The sequence below is a fragment of the Centroberyx affinis genome, unplaced genomic scaffold (assembly GCF_046629955.1).
Source record: "Centroberyx affinis isolate AG114_WGS23_722 - 3 ecotype Tasmania unplaced genomic scaffold, CSIRO-AGI_Caff_v1 ptg000511l_1, whole genome shotgun sequence".
Taxonomy (NCBI): domain Eukaryota; kingdom Metazoa; phylum Chordata; class Actinopteri; order Beryciformes; family Berycidae; genus Centroberyx; species Centroberyx affinis.
Window position 1 is genome coordinate 263351 of NW_027279161.1, and position 23237 is coordinate 286587.

A 23237-nucleotide genomic window follows, 5' to 3' on the forward strand; every position below is an offset into this window, starting at 1 on the left:
TTTTATCTACAAAGACATGATTGCATGCATTACATCTGCAGTGATCACCTTTCAAAGGACTTCTGTCATCAAAGCAACACTGAAGAAGAAAACAATTGCACTGCATAGACAACAAGACAATAAGTCAATTTACTAGCACCAAAGGTTCTGCAGGCATTAGTGGCAACATTACAGTATGATAGTGATAGCTTCCCTATCAAACACCAATAACTGGACCTCATTGAATCGATAATAGCACCTTTGACTGTTGTTGATTTTCCCAATAGACTTGTTGTGTAAAATATACCCTTGTGTTTAACAAAAATTGGGGGTGACTTCTTGTATGAGGTAGCCATCAAGGTATCAAAATTAAGGTGAGTTTCTTTGTCTTGCTCTATTACGGGTCATTTTTTTCTGAGCCACATTCAGGTGTTTTTCATGAATTTAGAACAAGGAGACACTTCACACTTTTTACAATTTATTTAACACCAGAAAATGGTACATATCATTTGTTGTTTTCAATGTCCTTCCGCAGTGGTAAAAAAACGGCAAAAGTCACCTGTGTTTCATTGTGTGTGTGGATCTTTTTTTTTCAAACTCCAGGGGGAAATTTTACACAAGTATATATTATTTTCTTGTTGCCAGTGGAAACAAAAGATTCTTTTAAAGTGTCCTTGTGGTTGGTTTCGGTTGAAGTAGCAGTCCCAAAAAAAATGCTTCTCATGATTGGAAAAACACAAACACCGTCTTCAGTAGAGTGGTTTTAAGCATGTGGACCAATGGCAGCCGAATGAGTTTTGAATGCATAGAAAAGGATTTAGAGATGACTGCTAGAAAAAAAACAACAATTTCATGTCCATATTTCTTTCCTTTTTACAAGAAGCAAACTGGGCCAACTTCGACGCCAAATTCCTGATCAGGTGCACCAACATCCATAGGAGCAATGTCAATGATGGGCAGGCGGGATGTTTTTGATGTCTTGTAGTCGATGACTGTCTTGCCCCATGTGCCAGTGTGTGACTATGGAGGGAAACAAAGGAGAGCAAAGGTCAGAAACCATTCACGATTTGCTTGAGTAATCGAGTGGAGTTTTCTATTGCACTAGCTCTACCTATTCTCTTTTCACACGCTTGCTAAGTTACAATCTAGAGTGCAATAAGGATCTGAAATTCCACTGCTTCTCTAAAGACAAGGCTGGGTGATTTAGCAAGTATAATTTCAAGTATAAGGAAAAGAGAGAGAGAGGGATTGCTCACCGTGCAGCCATCCTCGCTGACGCTGTATGTGAAGCGGCTGTTGCCCTCGGCTCTGATCTCGATGTCATTGGAGCCCTGGAGCAGCAGGGCCTTCTTCAGGTTGCCGGTGGCAGAGTCCATGTAGGCAATGCTGTTCTTGCAGTGGTATGTGACGTTCTGAGAGGCCTGGTTGGACATCAGGCGCATGAAGGTCATCTGGATGCTGACGTCCTCAGAGTCGGCTCCATCTGTGCCATACTGGAACTGCATGGTGGGACAGAGAGAGGTATGTGTTTTCAGAATTCATATGCTGCTGTCTTTATCTTCTGGTCCATGGATTGGTAAGAGTTCTAACGTTGACTTTAGTTACTGCAACCAAAAGGTTCTGGCTCTGCTTTCTCACCTGGGATCCACCGGTCATGGACTCGCTGAACCAGACGTGCTTCTTCTCTCTGATGTTCTTGCTGAGGTACCAGTTCTTCATGGGGATGCTGGTCTCGGAGGGGTAGACGCAAGTCTCGCCAGTCTCCATGTTGCAGTGAACCTTGATGGCATCCAGAGAGGAGCCCTGGTTGGGGTCAACCCAGTACATGCCTGTGCAAATGCAGGAAGATAACACACAGTTAAGAGTTTGAAGCGGAGCTCATCTTCAGATCGCACCTGATTTCTTCTAGGGGCTCGATCAGTACATTGATCTGGGCCTTGCGCTGCACTCACCGCTCTTCCACTCGGGGTGGCACATCCTCAGGTCACGGCACATGCGGGCGGGGTTCTTCTGGGTACCCTCGGGGCTGCGGATGTTCTCGATCTTCTGAGTCAGGGTCTTGAGGGTGGTGTCGACCTCCATGTCACGATCGCGCATCATGTTGGGGTCATCGGCGCGGTAGTGTCCGCCGCGGAAGGGATCTGGGGCCTTCTCCTGAATAGGCTGGCTGACGAAGTCGAATCCGCTGCCGGGAGGTCCAGGGGGGCCGGGGGCTCCGGGAACTCCAGGAGGACCCTGATTGGAGATAGCAGGGGTTTACGTATTGCACTAGTTTCAGAGTGTGTGGGTGTGCCATGTGTGTATGGATGGGTATCTGGGTATGCATGTTTGTGACAAAAAGACATCCTAGTGCAACTTACAGCAGGTCCCATCTCTCCATTGCGACCACGAGGTCCAGGGGGTCCCATGGGTCCAGGCAGACCGTTCATGCCATCCTTACCAGGGGCACCATTAGATCCAGAGGGTCCCTATGGAACAAAAGCCACATGATCACTTATTAAGAGAAACCACCAATTCAGTACAGTTCCCCTTGCCATTTTACATATATAGTGCTGCTTATCAGCCTAATGTATAATATTGCTGCTTTATGTTCACTCTATTATGATTGATTTGACCATTATTTTCCCTGAGCCAACGTAAAAAAGACTAAGAGAAAATGAAAAGAGATTCTCCAGGTCTCACCATATGGGTAGAGAGTTCATTTTTGCGTTAATGACTACTCCTAATGTGACTTGATTGAAAAAGCAGTTGTACTTACTCTGGGTCCAGCAGGTCCGGAAGCACCAGCAGGTCCTTGCTCTCCATGGGATCCCTAGAGTCAGATGAAGATGAAAATTGCATCACTGATTCAGAAAAGAGAATGGATGGATAGCCTATAAAGTCAAAACTAGCTTGAGTCACCTGTGTCACCTGTACCTGAACTAAGAGACTGTCTGATGCAGCATACTATAAACCTTTTGTAGTAATCAAAACTATATGAATTCTCCATAACGTGAGTTCATGCATTAGACATGAATGCAGGATGAGAAACAAACAGCAGCTAGCAATTAAACGTTTCCAAATTTGAGATGTGGCTGGGAAGTTTACCAGCCACTTTTATATATAACCAGCCATTGTTTGGAGGTCCTATTATATTCTAAACATTTAGTTGGGCATAAAAATAATGAAAGTGGTGGGTAAAGGGGTAATGAGTGAAAAGGTTACTCACAGAAGGTCCGGGCAGACCCTGCATGCCAGTGAATCCTCTGTGTCCCTTGTGGCCTCTCTCTCCAGCCTCTCCAGCCTCTCCCTTGTCACCACGAGCACCAGCAGGGCCCTGAGAGAAAGCAACAAGGGGTCAACATGTCATCCTAGGCTTGTGTATGTGTACATATGCAAAGAATGGTTTATGCATGTTAAGGGTTCGTGTGATGTAGTGCTGAACATACAGCAGCACCACGGGATCCAGCGGGGCCAGCAGGGCCAGCGGGACCAGCGGGACCCTAAAGGAAAGAGAAAGTGAGAAAATCTTAGCAAGTCTTCATGTGCGGATCACAATGATATTCAATGGTGTATGTTACTTAAAATGTTTTAAAAATGTATAGTCATACAACATGAGGATCTGCAGAGTTGTTTATCAAAATAAGTTACATTTTTGAACTGGATCAAGATAAGCAGGTCTTAGTGATGGCCACTTACAGACTCTCCACGGTCACCGGTCTTGCCAGAGGGGCCAACAACTCCGGGGGCACCAGGAGCACCAGGGGCGCCGGGGGCACCAGCAGGACCACTCTCACCACGGTCTCCCTACAGGAGCAGCCAGACAGGGAATATCTCCAATGAGAGGTGGTGTCAACAACAAAGACAATGCTAGGCAGCTAATCGCTAACTGTGATGCTGTTTCTATAGGGAAGCCATTTTGGTCAAATTGATGCTCTGTTTTTCACTGTTTACTGAGAATCAAACATAACAGGAGGTTTAATGATGAGAAATTCTTCAGGATTTAATAATAATTAAAAAAAAGTCTAGAGGAAGTCTAGCTTACCTTGGGGCCAGAAGGTCCATCACGACCAGGAGCACCATCATGACCAGTGGATCCCTGTGGAATAGACAGCCATGCTGGTCAATCATCACAGTGTTCAATGGCTAGCAACAACCTGCTGGATGAGCCATGGCTAAAAGGACTAATGATGTACCAATAATACAGTGCTAATACTAAATGTGTGTGTGCAGTACACAAATACACACAGTCTATTGTGCAGTCTCTACAGTGTGTCAGTAAATGTTGTGAAACTCTGAGACTGAGACTTGGTGATGAAAGTGATTCTGATTCTCATTCAGTACACAGCAGACTGAGGCCTCTCACCTCACGACCAGACTCTCCGGGAGCACCAGACAGTCCGGGGGGTCCCATGGGTCCGGGGGGTCCACGCTCACCAAGAGCTCCAGAGGTTCCCTGCTTTCCTGGCTCACCCTGAGTAAACAAAACAAGAGAGAGGTTGGTTCTCTGGCTGCAGATGGAAGCTCTGAGAGGAACCAGAGCTTAAATACTTTCATCTCGTCATCTCTGTTAGCTTAGCTAGTTTTAGCATTGTCCCATTCGCTGTAAAGCTTGTGTCATTCTGTGGAACTTGGTACAAGGTGTCAATTCTTTCTCGACCAGTATCAGCAAGACAAATGTCTGTGAACATTTTTTTGTCCGATTCTAAACATTTTGTGCTCAGCCAACTGCCAACTATATAGTCAGAATTAGTCTACAGGGTACGGCAGGATGCACTCCAGCCATGGTGTTACGGGCACTGAGGGAATACTCACAGAGGGTCCGGGGAGACCAGGGAAACCACGCTCTCCACGCTGTCCAGGCAGACCTACAATACCACGCATTCCAGCAATACCCTGAGGTCCAGAGATACCAGGGGCACCCTGCACAGAGAGAGGACACAGCCAGCAGTTAGCCACTGTACTGCAGGTATATAAAACACTATAGTGTATTCTAGGTGATCAAAAGCCTTGACAGAAAGGGAATTTTAAGGGGGTAATACAGTATGTACAGCTGCTCAGCTATCATCTCATGGGTACATCTATCGTGGAATTTGAGGGGGCACTCACAGCGGGTCCGTCAGAGCCAACAGATCCCTTCTCTCCACTAGATCCTGGGGGTCCAGCGGCACCAGCCTCACCAGGGCGACCAGCAACACCAGTCTCACCACGAGCTCCCTTCTGTCCCTCTTTGCCAGCGGGTCCAACGGGTCCGGGGGGTCCACCAGCTCCCTGCAAACACCCAGAGGAAGAGTCAAGTCAACCCGAGGTAGAATGAAGACTTTCATGTCGTCTACGTTTGGTGATTGTTGGCCTCACAGGTGAATTATAAAGAAATGCTGGTCATTTGGACATTGGGGAAACTTACAGCAGGGCCGGGGGGTCCAACTCTGCCAGCGGGTCCAGGGAATCCAGTAGCACCCTACACACACACACACAAATAGAATGAGAGGAGTCCATCTCCACTTCAAAATGAAACATGAAATAGCATCAGTGTGAAGTGTAGTCTTGAAGTTGATGTGATACTTACAGGGGATCCAGCACCACCGCGAGCACCTTTGGGTCCAGGAGCACCAGCAGGTCCCTGTTGACACAAACATTTATAAGTTAGACAGGAAATACAATTTGGGAAAAACAAATTGGGATGACAGACTGTGGTGTAGTGACAGCAGGAGGTTGGCTATCTTATGTGACTGCTTACCATGACTGTACTGTGTCAGTGGGAATTAAGGTGAAATGTGGGCTTGGGCTCGACCAGACTACACCACCAGTTGCAGTGGTTTGAGTTGCTTGGAGGGCCAACCTACCTGAGGTCCAGCAGCTCCAACAGGTCCATTAGGTCCAGGAGCACCAGCATCTCCCTTGGGTCCGGAGTCACCAGACTCTCCCTTGGCACCAGGCTGACCATCAGCACCCTGTGGTGGGAAGATACAAGGCAGGAAACGGTTCAAGACATGCTTTCTTTTTAGATGTTTTTCATCATTTAAAGCATTTGAATCTGCAGAAAAAGTCAGTGTGTTGGATTGAAATATAATGATGAGGTTCTTACAGGAGGTCCAGCGAATCCAGCGGGTCCGGGGGGGCCAGACTCTCCACGCTCACCCTATTGGATTATGGGAAAAGGAGCATTAGGGATGAACAACACACATGTAATGTTTAATCTATAGAATACATCTTCAGTGTGTTTTACAGCACACTATAGAGTATATATGTGTATCTTGGGTTTGTTTTCTAGCGTTGTATGGATTGTTTGTTTGCAGATGAACTTACAGGGGCACCACGAGGACCGGTGGGTCCAGAAACTCCAACGGGGCCGCCCTCTCCCTGGAAACACACACACACATGTGAATTAGACAAGGTTCTTACACACACATTTTGTGCAAACAACCTTATGAAATATATAATCTGGGTGTCAAAACAAGCAATTAGAGTATATTTCCACCATGTTCTTGGAGATATCTAATGCAAATTGTTATGCTATGACAAAGGCATGGATGCTATTCAACATAATCATATGATTGTTTCCTGGATCAAGAAGAGGAACATTTTTTTTAAATGAACCCCCAGTTTATGTTGATGTGATTTAGCCTTGGAATAAACCTAACAGTATATGTGAATAAAGACAGAGTTGACTGTAATCATGATAAAAGGAAGAGAAAACATCCAGAGAGATCATGAAAGTGAATCAATGAGATATTTAAAGGTTTAAACCAACTTGTGTCTGGTCTCACCTTCTCACCCTGACCACCAGGAGGTCCGGGGGGTCCAATAGCACCAGTCATACCACGCATGCCGTCCTTGCCAGCACCACCATCAGCGCCCTTGGGTCCGCCATCACCCTGGGAAGAGAGGGAAGTTCACACAATGTTAATTTACTTCCTGTAACTGATGCTAGCTTTGTTGATATGAATAAAAATAGACCATCCTTAATTACAAGAGCCACACCCAAACAGGTTATTAGTTTATAATTGGGAGAATAATTATAGGACATATAGAACATCTTGACTTGCATACTTTCTTGTGAGCTACTCTTTTACTGGAGTAACTTGTGTCAAATTTAAAGGAAGAGAAAATCTCTCATACTTGAATAAAACATGTCAGTACACTTTCCACCTCTGGCATTTCTTCTGAGCAATAGCTTTCATCTCAATAACCTTCATCACACCTTTTTACTGTGGTCTCTCTTTCTGTCTCACAAAGTCTGGAAATTTCATCATCATGTACTGCATGCCACAAAATGTTGCTCATTGTACAATAATCTAAAAATGTTGCTGATTGTACAATAATATAATGACTAACATAATCTGTCATTCATTGCAAAACTTGATATGCACACTTCTTGTCTCCAGACATCACCCTATAAGTCTAAAAACACTAAATTATGGTGAAGTCTATAATTACAATCAGCACATCGACTAAATATCTGAAATGTATCATGAAACAGATCAGGTGGTATATGAGATGAAGATAAATGGATCAAAGTGTACATTTTAATCTTCTCATGATTCATACTGAACCCGACCCTTCATCTGGACACGCTCATGTGTCTCTGCTGCTGTAGGAGACTCGTCTGACAGGTGGGATACTCACTCTCTCTCCCTTGACTCCAGGCAGACCACCAGCACCGCGCTCACCGGGCATTCCCTGCATACCTGGGGGTCCCTGACCACCGGGGGCACCGGCAGTACCAGCCTCTCCCTGCACACACACACACACAGAAAGAGAAACAATGGCATTATTCTCCATTCATACTACATGCTGCATGTGAACAATCCACTATCACTGGACAACAATGTGTATACAGTGTATCTGTGTATATATACTATGTAAGTATTTACTGTCTAGAACTAATTTGTATCCAAGTCAACGCTGATCATTTGAGGTCAATAGTGTTTTCATGTTGATCATGATCAGCTACAGGTGTGTGAGTGGATGGATATGGGAGCGGCGGATAAGCTACCTTAGCACCATCGTTACCACCAGGACCAGGAGCACCACGGGGTCCAGTGGGGCCGGCAGGGCCGTTGGCACCGCGCTCACCGGGGAAACCTCTGTCACCCTGGAGGAGAGAAGGGACGCATGAGCCATGATCATCAGATAAACAGATGGAGAAGCGGTGTTTAACACGGACGCCCAAAATGTTGGATTCTGTGGCACAGATAGATAGTAGATACTTACTCTTGCTCCAGATGGGCCGAAGGGGCCGGCCTCACCGGGAACACCCTGACCAGGAGAGAGAGAGAGAGAGAGAGAGAGAGAGGAGTTATCATGAAGCTGGTTTACTGTGACAACATGCAGGATGTGGTTTGACTAGTGTGTACTATGACATCTAGCATGACTGCCATGTCTGAACAAGCAGCTGAACGTTTCAACAGAATGGCTTATTACAGTAAATATCCACATCTGAATGAACTGCATGTGAAGGCCCAGTTTACAAGCAGTAACAAGTTTTGGATATGAAACGAATTCACAAAACATGTGGACACTTACCTGCTCACCGGGCTTGCCAGTCTCACCAGTAGCACCCTGGGGTCCGGGAAGACCCTGCAGAAATAATAAGGGAAGAAAGTTTTGGTTATAAAGTGGAATGGTGACACAGCTCAGAAATACTGTATATCAAGAGAGTAAAAGATGGGGCTCAGGTTGCTCTCAAACTTACCTGGAATCCGTTAGGACCAGCAGGTCCCTGCTCTCCCTTCTCTCCAGCAGGTCCCTAGAGAGGAAGGAGCAAACAACATGATATGAAACCTGGGAACAGATGCTGTATTTTATTCAAGTGATGTTGAAATAATGCTGAAAAGATACATACAGCAGGGCCACTAGGTCCAGGAGCACCAGCGTCACCGTCTTTGCCAGGGGCGCCCTAGGAGGAAACACACTCCATTACAGACCCAGTCACATTATGGCATTTTAATTTAAATACCTCTTACAGTGGTAGAGTTGGATGATAGGCCAGTACTTACCAGAGGGCCAGCAGCACCAGCGACACCTCTCTCTCCGGGCTTGCCAGCATCACCCTATAGGGAAAAGAACCAAGTCCACACTTACATCTGGTGAACAGAAGATGCTGCATCACTGTTCCTTTTTGTCTGAATTGGTATGTCTAAAGTCTTTTATTCAGTGCTATAATCACTGCTGTCACTTGGATGAAATGTAAGGATGTGCGTATGTGTCATGCACGTATGCTAACATTAATGTAATGTCTATTTTTTGCATCTGAAATGAATAAAAGCAGGGGAGTGGGAGGTTGGGACCGTTTACTCACAGCAACTCCCTTGGGTCCGGGGAATCCCATAACTCCAGGCTGTCCTCTGCCTCCAGCGGGGCCAGGGGGTCCGGGGCGGCCATCTTGTCCAGAAACACCCTAAAGAGCATTGGAAGACAGAGGAATACTGAACATGTACTCTCCTATTGTGAAGAAACACACTGCTTATGGTTACAGTCCATCTTTCTTGTATGAAACTACAGTATGAGTGAGTCTAGTCAGTCAGGACTTACAGAAGGTCCAGCTTTGCCATCAGGGCCAGGGCTTCCAGGGCTACCAGTCATACCCTATGGAGAGAAGAGTATATATGAAACAATGTGAAGCAATTCAGTGTGTATACAGACCAACAACACATGAAAGTCATAGCAAGTGTATTTAACAGTGCTGCATGCCTCAGTACACTTCAGTGGGTCTTAGTTACATTAGAGAGAGTTTCTGTGGTGTTCCAAATCTCACCTTGGATCCGGGCATTCCAGGCTCACCAGGGCGTCCAGCCTCACCGGTGGCTCCCTGAGGTCCCATTGGTCCGGGGCCACCGCGCTCACCAGGTCCTCCCTGTCACACAGGTGGAGAAAAGTCAGGTGAGATGGCCGCTAGCCATAACACTGAGCTCTGAGTGTTTAAACTGTAGAGTGATCTTTGGTGTATTGGAAGGTTTGCTATGATTTCCTAAGCATGATTTAGATTTAAACATGATATAGAAAAGAAAGAAAGAGTCTCTGGCTTTATATTAGGAATGGAGTGAAGTAATGCAAATTGGAAATCCAGTAGGTGTGAATGCTCATAATACTGACTGAGCCTGAACCAAAATTTTCAATTTAGTCCTGACACGGTTGAGAAATCCTTGAGTAGATCCGTCAACTCACCTTGCCACCAGCAGCTCCATCAGCACCAGGGAAACCACGAGCACCAGGGGCACCCTAATGGAACAAGCACACACACCAACAATGTCACTAAGTGGGGTGGAAAGCGCTTGACTCGCTCCTCTAGGATGAATCCCCTTGGGAATTCAACATACAATGTTTAATTTACAAGATTTCAAGATGGAAATCTGATTTATATTGATACATTTTCATTTTTCAGCAATTTGAGTTGCTTCCTTAACATTAGTGATGCTGAGAAAGAATTCTGTCAGTACTATGGGATCAATTTGAGTGTAAGCTTAACATCATGGCCCTTCCCATTATTATTTGAAATAGCTGCTCCATGGTTTAATAACTCTGCATGCATCTCTTTCTCTCTGGGTTTGACCCCCCAGCGGCAAGTGTGTTTGATGTAGGTGCTGAGAAAGAGGAAGTAACATACGCGCTCTCCAGGGGCTCCACGGGCTCCAGCACCACCAGGCTCTCCACGGGCGCCTCTCTTTCCCTCCTCTCCAGAGGGGCCGGAAAGTCCCTGAACTCCAGCGGGGCCCTGGACAAGACAGCAAGTGAGGAGAGACATTTAGAGAAAAGGCCAACAGCAAATACAGCGTATGTGTTAAGTTATTGCCAAATATCAATACAAGGTCATTGTATTTTAAAACTTACAGGCTCTCCCTTGGCACCGGGCTCTCCCTTAGGACCGGGGTTTCCAACATCACCCTGTTAGCAGAAACACACACACACACACATTCAGTTTATGCTGTCAGGTGACCCTGGGTCTCTAATACTGAAGAACAGTGTGTTGATACAAAGGCTCACTGAATGGCACTTTCTACTCACATTGTTACCCTTGGGACCGGGGGCACCGACAGCACCCTGGGCTCCAGCGGGACCACGAGCTCCGGGGAAACCGGGGGCACCAGCAATACCAGCAGCACCCTATGGAATGCAGAGGTGGGCGTCACGACACTTCATGTGCAAGATTTGTAGATGCGAGTGTGATAAGCAGATCAATGTGTGTGATACTTACAGTAGCACCCTTGGCACCAGGAGAGCCATCAGATCCAGGGGCACCCTGTGGTGAGACAAAGAAAAAAACACTTTTCTAAAGTGTCTGCCTTCACAGATTTTACTGCAAAATAGTTAAAAATACTATAGAAATGATACATGATACAAGTGCATTGCCAGGGAGGTAAAAGAGAAGACCTAAGTCCAGCATATACTCACAGCGGGTCCAGCAGCTCCAGCAGGTCCGGGGTTACCAGGCTCACCACGGGCTCCCTGGGGTCCCTCGTTTCCACGGCCTCCCTGAGGACCACTCTCTCCCTGTGAAGGGAAGCAAACAGCTGCACTTTAGTCACAATGTCACTGAAAACTGCAATTTAATATCATCTGTGTGTGTGTGTGTGTGTGTTGGTAAATCAAAAATGAATAAATACTAAATAACAAAACTTAGTAGCATCTCACCACATCGACACCAGGATTGTTTATATTTGATATAGCAGTAAACTGTTGTACAGAATATCACTCAGTATACAGTCCATGGGTTTATTCACTGTAGTTGGAGGAAATGAGGGAGTGATTATCTTCTACCACAGTTTAATAGCTTTTCAAAACATAAAAGCTTGTAGTGGGATTGTGAAGGAGTCACAGTAGGGAGCAGAGTACCACTCCTAAATTAAATTTCCCAGTTTATTTGCAAGAGGCTGGGTGGAGTATAAATGGAGGAAGAAATTATAGTGCATATACAGGGAGTATTTTTGTTTGTTCAAAGCAGGTAATTATGCCCACTTTCTGTCTGCTGTCACATCACAAACTGCTTTCCCTACTCTCTTCCTCAAGTCTCTTGCAATGTGTATGAAGGATATATGATTATATAATAGGTGAGAGTTACAGGATGCTATAATAGCTCAAAGGCCTGCAGCAGCACAGGGAGGGGGGCAGCAGAGGCGGGGTACCATTAGAGGTGTGCTGATGCCATCTGGTGGTTACTGTGTTCATCTGTGCTGGGGCAAGTAGCCCCCTTTCAATTTTGCAATATGCTGGCTGATGGCTGATGGTGGGGAGTGGAGAGGAGTGGAGATATTGGGGCTGTTTATTCATCTGATCCAGGTGGATGCTGATCCTGGCTATGCTGCTGAAATTTCCCAGGGTCACATTGCCCCTAAACCACGAGGGAGTGAGTTTCTCCAATCTTCCTACTACTAATGCTGAAGTGGGGAAACAGTGGGGCAGCTGATCAAGTTCAGCAATCAAGAGCAACAACAAAAACCTCAGAAATAGCTTGATGCTGTCTGGGTCAGGTGGATGACACAGGGGGCTGGGGCTAGTGAGGAAAACGACTGAATGCTGCAATTTGAATGGATACAGAATACAACAGTGCACTGCAATAATCAGTTAATTTAGACAGTGAGAGATACAGTAAAGCAGAGAGGTACTGTTGGACTTTACATAAAGGCGGTGCACACAGACCTACCAAGCCATTTAAACAGCCTAGTTTTAGTTAGATGGACCAGCTGTGGTCACATTTGTTGGATGAGGAAATGGCTTGTGTATTGGGAGACTCACCTTAGCTCCAGCACCACCGGGGAATCCAGGGGCTCCAGCAGGTCCGGTGGGTCCCTGGAAGAGAAAGACACACCATGTTAACAAAAGTCTAGACTGAGACAAACTTGATGCAGATGAAATGGCACAAACGATGAATCCTTCCATTTACAGAATATGTTTGGTACCAAAACAACAATGTACTAAAGCTTTTGCTAGAGCGTTTGGTGTTGATGTCACCAGATGATTTTAAATTGGTGATGTTGACATACAATATGCAATATGGCACCTATATAATGAATAATACTTACAGGGGGTCCAGCAGCACCAGTGTTGCCATCGTTACCACGAGCGCCCTGCACAGGATAAGGATATTAGATCAAATTCATGTTTTCAGAATTCAGCCTATATAGGTAGGTAAGCTTTAAACAATAGCAAGTGATTGAACAACATAGACTGTGTCATCTTGCTTTTCTCTAGCAATCTAAGGTGTTCTGGTTAATTAATGGGATTAAATAGGAATAGGTCCAATTTTAGAGGAGTGTAGCAGTGCTTACAGCAGGGCCAGCAGCTCCGGGGCGGCCTCTCTCACCAGGAAGACCACGAGCACCCTGGGAAGGAAGAAAGGAGAGAGTGATATTAGCTTGATGAAGTGCTAGGACATCATACATTTCTTAAGTTATACTGACGTCTGATATCCTGAATGATTGAGATGAGAGAAAGGCTTACCATGGCTCCAGGAGTACCGTTCTCACCAGGGGAACCAGCCTCTCCCTGTAGACAAATACAGAAGGAACAATGAGCTCAAAAAGAAGTATCACCATTGGAATGACTGTAACGTTTCGGTACAGTCTGAAACATTGTAAGCCTCAGTATTTCAGCAAGGGATTGTGATTTGTCTGGCAGCTGATGTCGACTTTCCTGCACTGGTGATCAGAAACTTGCTATCTTACCTTGGGGCCAGCAGGTCCAGAGTCTCCCTTAGCTCCATCCAGACCGCTGAAACCCTGGGGACAAAATCAATCAGCATCATTAGGTCAGATGCCACTCATAACGACATCACAGCAGCAATTGAAAATGGTTATGTTGGCGTCCATTGCCCTTATCTACTCACTCTGTGTCCCTTGATGCCGGGGAGTCCGGGGGTTCCGGGGAATCCACGAGCTCCCTGCAGGACAAGAGGAAGAACAGGAGAGATCTCAGTAACGCATCTTCAGAAACAACATGCTTATTCTTCTTCTATGATACATGGTAACATCCTATGATAAACTCTGATATGGGGGTTTCCCTATACAGAAAATGTGTTGGAAAATGGTTTGAAATAGCTTAACTACTTGAGGTGTGCTTGACTGACTCTCAAAATGGGCACATCATTTGGAAAATAAGTGAAATCAAAGGCTCATGTCATGTGCTTATTTGTGTGTGTGTGTGTGTGTGTGTGTGTGTGTGCACGCATTTGTGTGACCTAGGTCGTCTCAGGATAATCTCCTTTAACATAAATGCCCATATAAGATCCATTTTTGGCTGACCTTTCCCTGACCTTTGCCCTCTGTGGGCAACACTCACCTGGGGGCCAGCAGCTCCGCGCTCTCCAGGGCGACCAGCCTTGCCGGGCTCACCCTGTGGGAGACACACAGGGAGGTTAGTGAGAACAGATCAGTGTGTCGGAGGAACTATGTACCCTACAGGCACCAAATACATCATAAATAAATCACAGGCTAGAATATATGATATATATTTTTCTTTGGTTTTTCAGTACACATCAACATGTTGACATCCTTGATATAGCAGAATAACTGTTTTTAGGAATAACAAAATAATATAACCTACAAGCTACATATATTCTACTGAATGTATTACGTGTTGGGAAGTGTTAGGCATATATTTAGCCATATATAGGTAATGTATGAATACAATTATACTGAAACTGCATACTGCATTGAGCTGTGCAGATCCCAAGGATGGCATCATGAACAGAAACAGATAGAGGAGAAAATAATCAGCAGATCACTTACATCATCTCCGTTCTTTCCAGGGGGGCCAGCGGGACCACGAGAACCCATGGGACCCTAAAAAGAGACCAAGAAATTACTGGATTACTAAGTGAATTCATGTAGCTGTTTATCTGTCTGTGAATATGTTCTTTGTGTGTGTGTGTGTGTGTGTGTGTGTGTGTGTGTGTGTGTGTGTGTGTGTGTGTGTGTGTGTGTGTGTGTGTGTGTGTGTGGGTGTGTGGGTGTGTGTGTGCCTGTGTGTAAAGAACAGGGGGTGAGGAAGCATTTGTCATTGACAGTAAGTGATGTGTGCAGATGTGTGTCAGTGGGTCAGTGAGTACAACCGGAAGTGGAACAGGTATAATCAACAGGTATTATCAAGTAATGTAGAACTAAATAGATTGGGTAGCTTCTTTAGTAAGGTGCAAACAGCTGACATTTTCACACACACACACAGCATTTTCATCACAGTCAAACCGCAGGAAGCGTTTATGTAGTCGAAAATTTTGTATACTCACAGAAGCTCCGGGCTCACCAGGCTCTCCTGGGGGGCCAGTGAAACCCTGAGGACCCTGTTGGACATCAAGAAGAGAAAATCAATACAATATCTATCAATATCTGTGTGATTTCATATATCTGATGCAAGAAAAATCCCCTCACTGAAGACATTTAAGCTGAAAATCTGTACAGCATTTGGAATATTCTACACCAACTAACTGTAACTATCCTGTCATTGTCTGAATGTGCAGCTGAACCAACATATAACTGATAAGGAAATACTTACAGAGGAGCCAGAGGGTCCAGCAGGACCACGGGGACCCATAGGACCCTGTTGACCAAGATGAGAAACAAGGCTTTAGATTCTATTTATCTGTGACAAGAGTGACATCACACAGCAGGTGATACATAGAGGAGCTATACAAAACTGTAGCTGCATTAGCTGGGACAGTGGTGTTTTAAAAGTACAACAAAGGTGGGTGAAAACAATGACAACTAGCACCTGACTGATACATCATCACTTCATTAGACAGAAGCTTGTCAGATCTGCTAAGAAGTCTCTTATTTCAACAGATAAGTTGAAATTAGATTAATCAGGACAAATACCATATGTACAGTACAGTACACCTTTTGCATTTTTAGCAATAAAGGTTGTAAGTTCTTAGTTTATGTAGAGAGAGAGCAAAACATCCATACCATTGGGCCAGGAACAGGTGGGCCGCTGGATTTGGAGTGATCAACGTAGCTCATTTGAGGAGAGAAGTTCTGCAGAGGGAAGAGGAGAGAATTAGTCATTGAGCTTTGATTTAAACTGTTTTGTAGATCAGTGAAGGACCATGCAGTGCAGGAACGATCTACATCAAATGATTGTTCTTTAAGATGTTCATGGGGTAATGTGGCACAAAAACATCACATGGGACACCTAAAGTGTGTTCTTTTCTGACTGTTACTTTGCACTCTTAAAGTGAGTCCATTCATTTAATGGGAAAGTTTTGCAGTGTTGCCTGAATCACACACTTCTCCTATTTCAGCAGTGGAGTAAAACTTACAGAAGGAAATCACATATTAAATCCCATAGCACAGATTTAGAAGGGAACTTAGAATTTAGACAGTATTCCAATATTGTAAGAGTCTCAATAAACAGGTTTGTGGGTTAACTCCACAGACCTAAACCTGAGGAGCTGTCTGCAGTCCCAGTGCTGAAGCCAACAGGGAGGAGACTCTCCTTGCCTGCTGATCTTTTTCTCTCCTGTTCAGTGAATGATCATTGATATAACCTCGTGGAAACAAGGGGCGGCTTTCCTGGACGTGGATTAAACTGAACCCAAGCTTGCATGTAGGTATCTCCTTTGTAAAGACATTTTTTTAAAGACCAGGCTTAATCCCCGACTGTGAAACCAGCGCTAGACTTCCTGGGTGTTTTGACGTGGAGGTACTTACTCCGCCAAGGCCAGGGGGGCCAGGGGGTCCAGGGGGTCCAGGGAGTCCAGGCTGGCCGGGGATCCCATCATTGCCAGGAGGACCAGGAAGACCCTGAAGAAAAAGACATGCAGACATGGTCAATTTCACATTCATTATTTCATTCATCTATTTATTGTTACGGCTAATCTGTCTTGGAGGAAGATTATGGCTCATAGTATAACCAACATATATTAGACCATGTAATTTCTCTGTAATAATTATTTATATTGACAAATTAGAACAACAAATGAGTCAGTATTGATTGTAATTATACAGTACAGACTGTTTAAATGTATATTTTCTAATGCAATTCATTTGCTTTTTGTTTTAAAATATCATTTTTCCTTTTTTCTGTTATTCTAAAGAACTTTAAATGATGTTTTCATGTTGATTTGACCTCTATAGTTGATTTAAAAAAAATAATAATAACTCTAATAATGCTTCTTTTCAATCATGAAAACTCTCAAAATGTTTTAAATGAGTGAATGTTCAATTTTAGTTGACATGCTACTTGCCACTGTTTCTTAACAATTAATGGGACTTGTATTACTTCTTCATGTATCAATCAATAAATGTTTATGTAACCTTTGAACTTTTAATGACCTGTTGACCTTTTGACCGATACATCAAAGGTCATTGGGACAATTACATCACAGCAGATTCATCAGGATTGAGATTAGTTTCTAGGGGCACAGACGGCAAAGATGTGGTGTAGATTGTTTACATTTTCACTTATTTAGTCAGTAAAAAGTCTATGATATGAAGTAAAAACTTAGAGAGGTAGAAAACTATAAATTAGCAACAACATGCAATGCAGCAAAGGTGTATGACTTGTAGTGAAATCTTATATTATGTGAAGTGCATGAGCCACTGTGAGTGTTAATGAAAACTACACAATACTCAACACAGCAGACACACATTGTGATGTGAATGTTTGGGTTAATACAATCAACTTGTCTCCAACAGGAAATAATGATACTGAAGAATATCTACAGTATCAAGGCAGAGTCGCTTGAGCTTTATTTCTTGTCTACAGTCAGTTTGTACCTCTATTTCACTGTAGAAATTCTATAGAAGGTATAATTTTGAGACTGAATAAAAGTGTGAGTGAAGTTGAAAATTGAAAGTGAACAGGAACCTACCCTGTCTCCCTTGGGGCCAGTGTCTCCCTTAGTTGGCTATGGATAGGCAGAAAAAGGGAGTTAGGCTTTGTTGCGATGTGTCCTTCACATTATAAAAACACTTCTGCAAAGTGCATCATCTAACATATAGGCTCATGATACACAACATGCAGATGTAATGACAAACTAAACCAAATTGGGCTATGTCAGCATGCCCAAACAGGGATTTTTTTTTTTATTTAAGCCCACATGATTAACAAGCATATGAATTTGAAAACCCTGACAAGTTAAAAGGCAAAATCCCTCACCTCGGTTGGCACCTGGGGTCCTACAGGGCCAATGGAGAAGGAGAAAATGTCAACATCCCTTCAACATATTTACAACAGACACAAATCATAACTTCTGACATTTACAAAACAATGTAACCCTATATTAAGGTGAGAGGGTAGGCCTGTGCAGTTTGTGTTAGGCCTACCCTGATATTTCAAGGCTACATATCCATAGCAGGGCCAGGCTGGGGGTCAAGGCTAGTGAATGTTTCACTGAGATTGTTGATTTGATCATCTGTAGCCTAGCTGGTAAATCATTTCTGCAGTGTAGGTGCAAAAAAGAATCTAGGCTATTAGAATTTGTGTTTTAGGAGGAATGTGACATTATGTGTAAACCCTGCTAGACCCTGTGGTGTAATCCTACAGGTAGCCTAGGTCTGCTGGGAGTTTACATATTCATTGTCAGACTTCGCCAAAGAGCAGGTGTAATCCGTCTTTAAATGAATAAATAAAAAAAGAACTGAATACAGGGTAAATCCAAAGCGTTTCTTTTCTGAAATAAAATCCTCAAGCAAGCGGTAGGCTTAGGGCCTCAAGTCCATTTCTGGCCAGCAAGCCCCATGGTCAAAAAAAATGAGGTGCCTCAAATGAAGGTGTGGGTGGCGCCAAAATGCTAAATCAACCACAGAGAATGGAGAGGGGGATGAAGGAGGAGTACCATCGTCAGGGCAGATAGGGCAACACTCTCCCTCGGGGATGATGGGGTCGGCGCAGTCGGAGGTGTCCTCGCAAATCACCTCGTCGCACATGACGGTTCCGCTGTCGCACACGCAGATCTGGCAGGGCTCGGGTTTCCATACATCCTTGTCGTTGTACAACTGTCCGTCCAATGTGCAGCTGCCGAATGTGCCTGAGAAGAGGAGACCGCGGTGAGCTTGGTGACACTGGGTAAGAGTGAACGACCACAGAGGGAACTGACATCTAGGATAAATTGTTGGATTATAAATGCTTAAAAACGACATAGACTGTTTCTTACTGCATCATTAAAGTGGCTGACAGTGTATATAGGTAGAACCTAGTTTAGCCTTGGCTACACCAGCACAGGTGTGCATCACATAGGAAACACATGCCCGATAGACCTGGGCTAGACACTAACCCAGCCCTACTGTCACATGAAATAAGAATATGAGCAGGCCTACCACTTTTGCGCTTAAAAATGAAGAGACCCTAAACCAATTAGCTCTGGTCCTTTTGGTAGTTTTAGTTTTTCCAACATACAATAACTCTGGTTATATTTTAGATCAGTTCTTCAACAAATGTGATGAACTGTTGGGTCTTCCATCTCACCAGGTCAGCAGGGGTGTGCCAAAGTCTGGGAAACTGGGTTAATGGGCAATGCCAATGTGCCAACGTCTTAGGAAGTGTTGGGTGATAAGAATGGGTCATGACACGGAAGAGACCTCGGAATAAAGCGGCACTAGTATAATGTAACAGTACCTGCCTACAGCAGCTATTACAACGTTATCTGGGCTTGTATACTGTCAGGTCTGAGGCCTTGCTGCCAGATGGGACTGGCTTGCATCACCAGTCACTTTCCAACATTTCTGCACAGTTGTGGTAAGATTTGTTTTTCCAGAAACCCACTAGTGGAAAACGGGAGAAAGTGGCTTTAATCATATTTTGGGCTTTTGCTGGATGTGTGGGTTGGGCCTCAGAGGTGGGAGGATCGTGGTCTGGAGGCTGGATCTACAGTTCCAGTACTTGCCACGGAGTGGCGCTATTAACCTACAAAAAGAGCTCCTCCACACACCCTCCACTCTTCGGTGATTAATTGATGTCTAGACAATTTCGCAGTCGACGTCAGAGTTCAGAGATTTTCCATTGTGATTTTATTAACTAATTCCAGTTTCACACAAAGTGTATAGTATTGTTGGTTAATTAAGTATAACTTGGTCATGTAGCCTTATTGGAAAAGTTTGAGCGCTAAAAGGGATGAAGCCTATGCATTATCATTTTTTCCCCAGTCTCCTCAATCAGCTTGAACTATCTATTCAATTTTGATGCGGTTATAGTGGAACTTCTGAAAAATCTAAATGCTATAATCTACAGACTTCGACACATCTTTGTAAATCAAGATGCAACTTTTCTAAAGTTGGTGATAAAAAAAAAACTGCCTTGCAACCTATTGACTACATATAATTAAGCTTTCATCAAAAGGAACTGGCAGTTTTCAAGTGTTTTTAAAGCCGTAGTCTGCTTCCACTCCCTTTGAACCCAGTGTCCTCTCATTGCGCATCAAAGATTGTGCAGCTGCTGAAATTTCCCTCGCCCTGGGAAATGGATCTGCGCTCCGACAGGGGGACGCACTGAACATGTATTTGCACGTCAGTGAGAGCAGCAAACAATACAAATCCCGTTCTATAAAATCCTGTCCACTTCCAGATCTCCAAAAGCATCAAAACGCCTCACTGTAACATTTGTCACCATCACTGCCCATTACTCAGGTCTCCCGCAGAGCATGATCTCTTCCAAACAACAGAAAACTGCTCAGCATCCTTGCGGGCTATCCAGAGCTTGAGGGCGCCACTGTCCCAAAACAACTCAAATCAATGTTTGAAAGTGATACTTACCATCATCCTCGCCTTGACCTCTCGCCAAAAGCACTGTTGCGCTGAGCAACAGCGCTAACCGAATATCCACAAAGCTGAACATGTCTAAATATTAGACATGTAGACTCTTTGAGGCAAGGGGAATCCTGTTTTTCTCCTCAGACACCACTCATACAAGTTAGGGTCCGGTCTGTGTAACTCCAATCCAGACCCTAGCAGAAACTCCCTACTGCCTAAAGAAATGGGTAAGCTTGGCTTTTATATGCCAGAACATTTGGGGAGGTCCCGGGCGCACCAGATAACTTGTACATGTTCAAGTCACAGAGTCCCTCCTTCATCACTCGGAGGGGCCGTCTTAAAACATGTCAAACAAGTTCACGTTTCAGCTCAAACGTGGATGTGCAGTCATCATTAACGCGCCGGCCCTGCTCCGTTTAGACGCGTTTTATCATCTTCAGCTTTTCATGGATTTTCTCAATTGAAACTTTTGATGGGGTGTGCTGTCTTTCCGGCATCCAACCTGAGGCACTGTGTCACCGAGTTGCTTTTTACTCTTTTGGACTTTGGGTGTTTTTATTTTAGAGATTTGTGTATCTTCATTAGGCCTACTGTATTGTTTACTGTATCAAGGAGATGTAATTCTAGTAGAGGACTAGTTTGATTTCTGTTTTGCAAGAAGATTGGAGCCGTGGTTTGTTTTAAGGCTTATACTGTGGTCAACTAGGCTTAATGGTTTCTTTGAAGAAGAGTTCTGTATGGATGTTGTACAAGTATCAATTAACGAAAAGTGTGCGCACTTTACGCATGGAGATGCAAACCAAACGGAGATTAAAATGCTTATTCCCTGGATCATTTGCAGATCCTTTTTGATTTGTTTGTTTTTAACATTTAGGCCTATTGATTGTACATGAATTGCTTTATACCAGCAATAAAAAGCATCTATCCCATACAGATATTCTTTGGACAGAATCCTCTAGACGTTATGATGTATAAAAACTATAAATACAGTATGTTGGTTTAGCTCTGGGCCTGCCAGCCTTGTGAGTATCAAGCACCTGCACTTGTAGGATCCACACCTTTGCCTCATGGTAGTAGTAGCCTATATATAGTAGATCCAATGTGTTGATGATGAAATATAAGTTTATTATTTGCATTTTTTAACATCTTCTATATAGTGCCATTGGCCAAGCTTGAATCATAAAGCATGCCCATCATGAAATGTTAATATATTCACAAGTATTTCATTCTTTTATGTTTTTACGCACCAATACAACCTATAGTGCACACTATTATGTCATTCTGACCTTGTTTCAATCACCCCAAATTAACAAATTGAACAAAGTGAGTTTAATTTCATGCACAAAAAATCCTGTATTGAAGGCAAGGACATTACATGCATAATCCCCCTTTTCCAAATCAGGCTTGGCCCTCCTATCTGCATGATGTTAGACAGGGAGGGAGAGAGAGAAGAAAATTTGGCAGCTCCACAAAGCACTCTGGTTACACTGTGGACACGTTGCAGCTTCTACAACTATGGCCCAGTCTGACCTTTCATTTGCTCCCTTCGTTTGTCTTTATTTGACACTCGAGCCAAGGAACCCGTCCTGGCTCCATAAATGATATGAACATTAGACATTTTCATTACGAATAATTTGTGGTCATGGGCAAAGTACTGAAATGTTAGACTGCTGATGTAGGACAAGTAATCAAATAAATTACGGGATCTACTTTTTGACTGGATGTTGAATACAAAAGTTCATAGGAATGGTTTCACACTATATAAGCATTTTGGCAAAGATTTGTCACCTGAAATTTATCAGCCAACATTTCAAAAACACGATTCTATTCACAAAACAGAACTATCTTGTAAGCAAATCTCTTAAGATGACTCATTACCAGTAACCCATAATGTGATTTACTTTGATTTTGTAAAAGAAGGTGTAGGCTACATTTCTTCATATGATGAATAACTCTTTTTGCATGAAAGTCTTCATACCGCATGTACGAAAGCATGAAGTATGAAAGCATCTGATTTGTATTTTATACATCACACCTGTTCAATAGGCTGAACTAGAGAGCATTTCCACACTATCATGATTTATGATTCAAAACTGCACAAAATGCCCATTAGACAAAACCCATTCTGATGTTTATTGATGCGTTTGAAATAACCCTGCATGGTTTTTTTGCGTCTCTGATGGCATAAGCTGCACCTCCACATGTGAGGATGCACACAGTACAACTGTTATCCAAGGCTTCAGGTTAGCTAAGACTTGTATCATTTTTTATGATGAGGCTTCAGCTGCAGGGAAAATGAATAGTTTCCGGGGAAACTATGTGGTTAGTGATTTTGTCTGCGCTGAGCAGGTATTTCTTAGCATCTGTTCCTAGTCTAATGAAAGCTGGGTGACGGCGCTAACACCTGCCATTAACAGACAGGCAGCTGTCAATCTCTATTTCAATGCCTCTTTACATTTTTTCCTTGTTCTCTATAGGGTGTTGCGGTGCACCAGGGTTTATCAAATTTTATGACACATGCACTTTTGTACCTTTTGCTGTCTGCTGGAGGTTTACGTTGCCTTCCTTGGGTGAGAAAGTGCTGTTCCGCCTAACTGC

General features: G+C 43.9%; 1 protein-coding gene across 1 annotated transcript; it reads right to left on the bottom strand.

The window, feature by feature from the left end:
* Positions 1 to 444: 444 nt before the first annotated feature.
* On the bottom strand, positions 445 to 20845 carry col1a1b (collagen, type I, alpha 1b). The gene is made up of 51 exons (XM_071517663.1): positions 20643 to 20845; positions 18731 to 18922; positions 18052 to 18071; positions 17765 to 17800; positions 16602 to 16694; positions 15858 to 15926; positions 15448 to 15492; positions 15182 to 15235; positions 14685 to 14738; positions 14236 to 14289; positions 13784 to 13837; positions 13623 to 13676; positions 13399 to 13443; positions 13227 to 13280; positions 12981 to 13025; positions 12694 to 12747; positions 11353 to 11451; positions 11156 to 11200; positions 10966 to 11064; positions 10792 to 10845; positions 10568 to 10675; positions 10129 to 10182; positions 9719 to 9817; positions 9496 to 9549; positions 9263 to 9361; positions 8961 to 9014; positions 8807 to 8860; positions 8657 to 8710; positions 8488 to 8541; positions 8176 to 8220; positions 7958 to 8056; positions 7588 to 7695; positions 6729 to 6836; positions 6268 to 6321; positions 6047 to 6100; positions 5805 to 5912; positions 5528 to 5581; positions 5366 to 5419; positions 5068 to 5229; positions 4774 to 4881; positions 4325 to 4432; positions 4004 to 4057; positions 3658 to 3765; positions 3408 to 3461; positions 3188 to 3295; positions 2738 to 2791; positions 2340 to 2447; positions 1932 to 2214; positions 1618 to 1808; positions 1236 to 1478; positions 445 to 999 (listed from the first exon to the last, which is right to left on the bottom strand). Exons 1-51 carry the CDS (start codon positions 20722 to 20724, stop codon positions 853 to 855), a joined length of 4344 nt encoding a protein of 1447 aa, XP_071373764.1. The 5' UTR covers positions 20725 to 20845; the 3' UTR covers positions 445 to 852.
* Positions 20846 to 23237: the final 2392 nt, after the last annotated feature.

Bases quoted from the DNA above. Each gene is read 5' to 3' on its own strand.
- col1a1b (XM_071517663.1), bottom strand. From the start codon at position 20,724: ATGTTCAGCTTTGTGGATATTCGGTTAGCGCTGTTGCTCAGCGCAACA. The intron at 7,696-7,957 runs GTAGCTTATCCG...GTGTGTGTGCAG, and splicing joins GTGGTAACGATGGTGCTAAG to GGAGAGGCTGGTACTGCCGG. The intron at 6,322-6,728 runs GTGAGACCAGAC...GTGTGTTTCCAG, and splicing joins CTGGTGGTCAGGGTGAGAAG to GGAGAGGGCGGCCCCGTTGG.